Source organism: Trematomus bernacchii, unplaced genomic scaffold, assembly GCF_902827165.1.
Source record: "Trematomus bernacchii unplaced genomic scaffold, fTreBer1.1, whole genome shotgun sequence".
Taxonomy (NCBI): domain Eukaryota; kingdom Metazoa; phylum Chordata; class Actinopteri; order Perciformes; family Nototheniidae; genus Trematomus; species Trematomus bernacchii.
In genome coordinates this window covers 7,371,808-7,379,315 of record NW_022988050.1, presented here as the reverse complement: position 1 = coordinate 7,379,315, position 7,508 = coordinate 7,371,808, and the positions used below count along the sequence as shown (strand labels likewise).

The 7,508-nt window shown below is 37.7% G+C and overlaps 1 protein-coding gene across 1 annotated transcript; it reads right to left on the bottom strand.

The window, feature by feature from the left end:
- Positions 1–3,253: 3,253 nt before the first annotated feature.
- LOC117474120 (60S ribosomal protein L19-like) lies at positions 3,254–5,740 on the bottom strand. The gene is made up of 6 exons (XM_034120161.1): positions 5,656–5,740; positions 4,459–4,556; positions 4,236–4,358; positions 3,841–3,961; positions 3,622–3,732; positions 3,254–3,446 (listed from the first exon to the last, which is right to left on the bottom strand). Exons 1-6 carry the CDS (start codon positions 5,658–5,660, stop codon positions 3,323–3,325), a joined length of 582 nt encoding a protein of 193 aa, XP_033976052.1. The 5' UTR covers positions 5,661–5,740; the 3' UTR covers positions 3,254–3,322.
- Between the last annotated feature and the right edge of the window lie 1,768 nt (positions 5,741–7,508).

Genomic DNA, 7,508 nt, shown 5'->3' with positions numbered 1-7,508 from the left:
CGCTAAGGTTGTTTCCATCATCTGAAAGTAATGTCTCTATTCATCACGTGATTCGGAGCCACCACAAAATGTAAAGGGTACTTACTGGGCCCATGCTACACCCTTTGAACAAGTTTTAAGAACATTGCAATAGTAGTTTTGACAAAAAGATTAACAAACCAACCCACAAATATACATTCTTAGCAGAGAGAATAACTCCTGTCTATTAAATGCGGTTTGAGTTACTAGTTTGCTGCTGTTCTTGATTTGATTTCACTTGACTTGGCTTGTGACTGTACAGGAGTTCAAACATATTTTACCCTTGATCGAAACAATTATGAATTTGAGAATATAATATGTATGTATAATAAAGTTGTAGAACTGGTTGCATAATGGTCAAATTATCAGTGTAAAGTAGACCAGAGAATGTAGGAGCAATGACAATGAGGTTGAACCAAATGTGCTGTGATCTGCCAATTTAAAACTTTGGTTGGAAAAAAAAGTATTGCCCTTCTTTGAGCCAGCACACTGTATATAAATTGTGATCTACTTGATTAATTATGTCTCGTACTACAGAGCAGTGCCTGGATGTGTGATGTGTAAAAGCACGAGACCTGAAAGGGCTGAGGCGTCTATCTGAACACCATCTGACAGCCCTGTCTGATCCCATAGATCTGTGATCTGTATCATGCAGCTCTATTAATCCCTCTTTCAATCACCCTGAAAGAGTGAAAACATGAGAGGCAGAATGAAGCGTGCTTAGGCCTTCCCGTGCCTCACGATGCTATATATCTCCATATATAAACCAAAGCAATTAGGCTACATGTTTGTGGATCAGTAATTGTCATTCTAAACAGTGAAATGCATCCATGTTATGCTACACACGAAAAACAGTAGTGAATCTTCATAGAGGGAAAGGAAGAGGATAATAGTGTCGCTTTATAGGCATGTGGTTGTGTTGTCAGGTTAGGATTACAGATTTATCCCATGCACATTAAATTTGACATTTATCAATCCATTCTCCAAGACCTCTGTGAATCCATAAAGGTCTCTTGATACCTAATTACACCACCGAAGAAGAGAGACAGCTCAATACTCGATGCAAACAGGGTCATCAAACTGCCAAGTGCCGGTTAATGCTTTTAGATGTTAGATAACTCTTTTAATATTTCTAAAAACAATTTCCCTTTAATTACTTTTATCTCCTCATCTCCATTGTTATTGGAGATCTGTTGAACTCTTCGATGTTCTCCATTTATTTTGCCAGGGTTGAAGGGCAACTGTAATAAAAAGTGCTGCTTCGTTTCATCTCATATTCCTCTCCTTATCTAATCCCATTAAGGCTCACGCTTCAGGAAATAAGAGTGCCTCCTTGTAATGAAGAAATACATTAACCAAGCTACAAAATGGCCCCTCTGCACAAAGCCTGTTTTCCCCTTCAGCAATCCTTATGACATCTCTCTGGAGATCTCACATTTATATAAATAGATGGTGTTGTCTTTATATTCATTTCAGATCCATTTACTAATGATGACATACATTTAAATCGAATTTTCTTTACGGTGTAACAAAATGAAATGTGGATGTCATGGTGTAAGGCTTTACTCCAGCTCCTCAGGGATGTTTTCCTCCTAAAGCTTGGCTGTCAGCTGTTTATGCGTGATGGTGCATGATCCATTAACAGAAGCTATTACAACCGAGTCTTAAGATGTCCACGTGAGCTCTCCTGAAAGGTTGTCAAGGAAAATTAAGGAGGTTCAACTGTTGATTTCCTTGTCCAAAGCCTACTATACATTTATTCCAAAGATTATTTCGTAGAAGAATTGAGTAAAAATGTCTATCCTAGTTAAGTCCAAAGTGATGTTTATAAATGTCTTGTTCTGTCAGTTCAAATCCAAAGATATTCAGTTCAATATGATAGTAACAGGATATTTCCATATTTGAGAGGCGAAGGAACAGCCTATTCTGCATTTTTTTATTCTAATGTATTCTAATTGTTTATTTGATTATTTTTCTATTGTTCACCTTATCAATAAGTCGACTTATCGTTGCAGGTCTTATCCATGGCCAAGTCATTTTGAGCTGAACAGCTGAATATCATATGATGTGAATCCCCCTAATCTCCTTTCTCATACCCACAGACTTATGTGCACAGCAGCCTGTCTGTCCTGGTTAGCAGCAGCTGCATCGGCAAACACTTCAGTCAGACCTTCTCCAGGGAGCACGCACCAAGGAATCCTTCAAGGTCTGAGCAAGAAGCGAAAATGACTTCACGAGTGGATCGTCTGCAGCTCAGGTCTAATGTGGCTGTGAGCTGAAGCATGGCCATTGTTTGTATGAAGGTGTGAGAGTTGTTTGTCCCTCCCTTTGAGGGTAAAGTGAAGTATTTAATTGCTACATGGTTAATAAATGAGTTGGGTATTTAACTAATTGTATGGGTTCCTCTGTATGTCAGCAATAGACACAATATAAAGTCCACACTGAAGAGTCAAGCTGACCTCAAAGTGGCTAAGAGCCTTGCCAAGAGTTAGTTAAATATTAAACTGCCCTTTGATGCCAACAGCCTGCTGATATGGTTACAGAACTCAAATGGGATTAAATAATGTTCATGCAACTGATGAAGCCTCTAGGAAGAGTGTTAAACTAACATTTAAGCCCATATGAAATCTGCCAGTATTCTATTGCTTAAACATCAGGATGACTGATGAAAAACTGATGCCATGGTGCCACCTGTTGGGCTGTTGAGACTTACACAAGAATGTATCCAAGACATCTTTAGCCTTAACAAATACACACCTTTCTCTGAGATAAAAAGGCTTAAACTTCCCTTATTACATGGCTTAGTTGAATACTCGATTATGATTGTCAATTCAGAACACGTGACACGTTAATCCAGAACAGACCGCTGTCAATGACTTATTGACCGTTGTAAAGGACGCACAAATCTGCAGAAAGAAGTTCGGTCGATTTAACTGTATAGTTTTGGCCGAAAAGCAAACTGCATGCTTCGCGTCGGGCTCCTGGACATTCGGGTGTTCTTTTCCCCATAATAACCGCCTCGCTGCACATTATCCCAAAATTGGGAGGGTCGCTGCGATCTCATTTAGTAAAGTTTTAAATACGAGGTTAAATTCATTCAACTATCTGTCGCCCTAAAGTCACTGCCTCGAGGCAAGATTACTGCACTTCCGTACAGATTAACAAGAATTGTACCCTGTGTCTCCTTATGATGTAATTTTAAGGGCAAAGAACACTGTCAATAATTACCAAACAATGACTGTTTTTGTCCAAATTTATTAGCAAGAAAAATGGGAATCCGACATGAAAATCTTCCAGTTTAGATTCATTTCTTTGTAGCTTCTTCCTCTGCGAAGCTCTTGATCATCTCTTCCTTCTTGGCCAGGAGACGTTCTTCTCTGCGCTTGCGGGCCTCCTTTGTCTTGGAGCGGCGAGCCTCAGCCTGGTCACTGGATAGGTAAAGAGAAAAGGATTGGTCAGTACAACCGAAGCTAATGGAAAACATACTTTTACACATGGATACTTTCAGAAAAAGCAAGCTTAAAATTGAGTTTTTCCAGCTTTGCCAGGGAAATGATCCTAAAAACAAATATCAAAACGGGTCCAACAAAAAGAGCAACTTACGAGAGAAGCTTTCTGCGAGCCTTGTCTGCCTTCAGCTTGTGGATGTGCTCCATCAGGATGCGCTTGTTTTTGAAGACATTACCCTTGGCTCTCAGATAGAGACTGTGGTACCTGGAGGAACAGAACAAATATATTCAGACCATCTCAAAACAAGATGCTTCTTCCCTTCCTGATTAGAAGTAAAACTTGACTGTCACCAGAAAAGAACTTCACACTTACATGTGCCTGTCAATTTTCTTGGCCTCCCTGTAGCGACGGAGAAGACGGCGCAGGATTCTCATGCGGCGCATCCAGCACAACTTCTCTGGCATACGAGCATTGGCTGTTCCCTTTCTCTTACCTGGTAAGGAGAAAAAACACAATTTAATATATTTATAATAAATGAAGGATACAATTCAGTGGCTCATTTTAAAACTACTATTTGCAGGATTAAAAACAATTGCCATTTTTATTTCTTTCAAAAATGTACAAGAGCCATTGACTTTCATATTGTCCACAGAGAAACTACTGAACTCGATGCGAATACTCGATTCAGTAGTAAAATCCTAGAGTCTTTAAAAGCAAATCAAATTTATGCATTTTTAACGAAATAAAGAAAAAAGGAGATTACCCACCATAACCCATGTGACGTCCCTTGCGGCGTGCCAACGTGTTCTTGCGGCAGCGAGCACGGGAATGAACCGTCACAGGTTTTCTGATGATCAGACCATCCTTCACCAGTTTTCGGATCTGCTGGCCTGTGGAACAAAAACAATGCAATAAAGATGGTTGCATTGTGTGCCCTGTGCACACAAATCTACAGGAGGAGAGCTCTCTAATGTAAAGTATAATACTCACGAGAGTTTGCGTTGGCAATCTCGTTGGTCTCATTTGGGTCCAGCCACACCTTCTTCTTGCCACAGCGTAAGACGCTGGACGCCAAGCGTTTCTGGAGCCTGAGAAAGGGAGAATTTGTATTACAGCAAGTAATCGTGGTTCATCAGAGTTGTTTTGACTTCTTTTTATTTACTTCCTGTACAAAACACTAACCACTGGAGGTAGTCGATGTGCTCTAGTATTGACTGAAAGGGTAAATACACAGAAATATTGCTGCAAACTGAAGTAAATGTATAATCTGGATTAGAAATAAAAGGCACATGGAGAAAAAATATTTATTAAAAGGAGGAACATACAAACCTATTATAATTAATAGCCTACTAATACTAAAGTATATATTGGTTTGTTATTTATCATAAACTGAGAAGACTTTGTCAAATGCATTTAAACAATTAAAGACTCAAAGTTAATAATGTTCCCCATTTGTTATTGGAGGAGGCCCTCCATGTTATTTTGTATATAAAAACAATTCACTTTATCAGATATTTCTCAACTACTAGGTGCCATAACCCTCTTGTACATGAAGGTTTATTTCTTTAAAAGGAAAAATGTGCCAGTCACAAAAACGAATTAGCAGGATGACTGGTTCATTAAAAAAAAGGTGTTAGTTATTTGCTAGTAAGGGTTGATAGGAGGCAGAATGGAGATAGTCCCATAGGGATGTCATGACATTTGTTTTACTACTAGGCATAGAATTGAGAGAGAGAGAGACATTTGGAAAGTGCCTCAAAGAAATTCTGACTTAATCCACCTGGAAAATGTGAGGATCGTGGAATGCACAAATAACCGTAACGACCCACCGTTAGCGTGGCACGGGATGGAATAGAGCAACTATGCTAGTTTATTTATATTTTATTGAAATGTTTGATCGACCAACGTTTAAGAAACTGCATTTTATGCCAGTTGATTTGATGCGAGGGGCCTTAGGTGTTAAAGTACATGGTGTGTCATGTCTTGGTTAGTGTAGCTAACTCAGGTTAGCTCACCGACATAGGCCCCATGCTACATATATTCCGCTAGAAATAGGCGACCTTACTCAAAGTCATTCAGAGTTCAATGTATCCCTCTAGTCTTGTATAACAATTACAAGTTTAAAAATCCTGTTTATTTTTTGTTTCGGATAGAAACACATTGTTAAATGTTAAATGCCTGGCTTACCTCATGGCTGCAGCTAGCTTGGTTAGTAGGGACGAAGGAAATAGAAAGAGCCAGAGCCTCCCATTTTAAACAACGTCACGGGGGAACTCAACTGCGGCAGTTTTAAATAAATCGTTAATAAAGCAACCGGTGGTAGGCAGTGGCAGTATTTATTAAGATTTCATTAAACATTTTGATATTTTATGTTGTATCTATGATTTAATATAGTTCTAAAGTCAAACTGAGTGTATTAATAGATTCCCCCCACCGTAGCACAGTGGTACGCTCCATAAAATGTAATGTGTATATCTGACCACTGGGTGACGCACTATGTCCATGTTTTAAGAACTCTAGTTTCTAAAACGTCGGATCTTTGTGTTAGTGTTTTTACTCTACAATGTTTTATCTAATCAATATACTTTATTCATCCCTATTAAACTTGCTCTATAGTTTAGAATAAAACAAAAATAATGTAAATAAACAAAATAGAATATAAATATTTATACTAACAGTAAAAGTAATAATGTGCAAAAATATATAAAATAAAATAGATGTATAATATTTGTACAAACATAAGAAGTTAAAGTAAAATGTCCAATAACAGATTTAACTAGAGAATGCAATTCCTGAAGAAATTGCTAGTGGGAATGCTTTATGCTGAAAAGCTGACGCTAAACTGCTATGCTGAAATGTAATGTGTAAGAAGAAAGTGAAGAATTTAAATTGAAATGATACATGAACACTGGGGGCTTGAATGTGAAAGGTGTGCATTGTTCTGAATGAGAGATAAACCTCTTACATGTGAACGTTTTGTGCAAGAACGAAAACAGATATCTGTGAAATTTCAAAACGTGAAGCATGTCAAGGAAGTTGAGTATCTGAAGTGTAATTTTTGTGTACTTTCGGGTTAATAATGTGGCCTTTTTGGCAGTTTAACTAAAGGTGTGCGGCTGCTGCTGTGAGGAAATATCAGCCTGAAATTACAATATGGAGACATGTTGAACGTTTTTGTCACTTCATGCCCTCAAGAGGCATTTTGTTGATTTATTTTTGCTTAATTATTTGTCATTTTTCAAGCTACGTGATGTTTTTCTACGTTTGTCATGAAAAGGTATGTCTCAGGAATGTAGGGTTTGGGAATTATGGCAGTTTAAAAAAAATATATGAAGGCAAATTTCAAGATTTGCTCCACTCTAGCTGTGACATCACGCACTCTAGTTAATGTTAAAATCTGAAGAAAACCTCTTTAACAAGGTCTGAACAATGTTTAATATCTCTAAAAGTAAGAATCAGATTTAAAAGTTGTGTTACACGAATAATGTCAGAAAGATGTGTAACATTTTAAAGTTGGAATGAGGTTTCTGAGTGAAAGTATGAATGAACAGTTAGCAGTTGAAGTCGCATGAAGATTTGTTGAAGTCTGAAGAATGTCTCCATTGACTTCAATGGTTAAAAATGTGATGAATTATGGGATGTATCTCTGGAATTATGAAAGTTATGAATGAGAAAAGTAATAGCCTGCGATTCCCGACCGAGCTGAACGTTTTGATGTTTGAACGGAGTTTCTGCGATGTTGAATGTGGGAGGAGAAGAGGGCCAAAATAAGTCGGCGGAATAATAATAATAAACTTTTTGTCCGTAGCATAACATATTGTTGGAATGCTGTATCAGCATTCCCACTAAATAATATGATGTGTAGATGATGACACATAATAAATTAAAGTAGGAATGTGCAATAAAGAACAAATAGAGATATTTTATTAAAACCTAAGCAGTTCAAGGAAAATGTCCAAACAAGTAAAGTCAAAATGTGCACAATTCAATACAACAAATAACATGCATATAACTATTATTATATGTATTAGTTTTAGGCT

Coding starts and splice junctions, on each gene's coding strand:
- LOC117474120 (XM_034120161.1), bottom strand. Junction 3,962..4,235: donor GGGACGTCACATGGGTTATG/GTGGGTAATCTC, acceptor TCTCCTTACCAG/GTAAGAGAAAGGGAACAGCC. Junction 3,447..3,621: donor GCTCGCAGAAAGCTTCTCTC/GTAAGTTGCTCT, acceptor TTACCTATCCAG/TGACCAGGCTGAGGCTCGCC.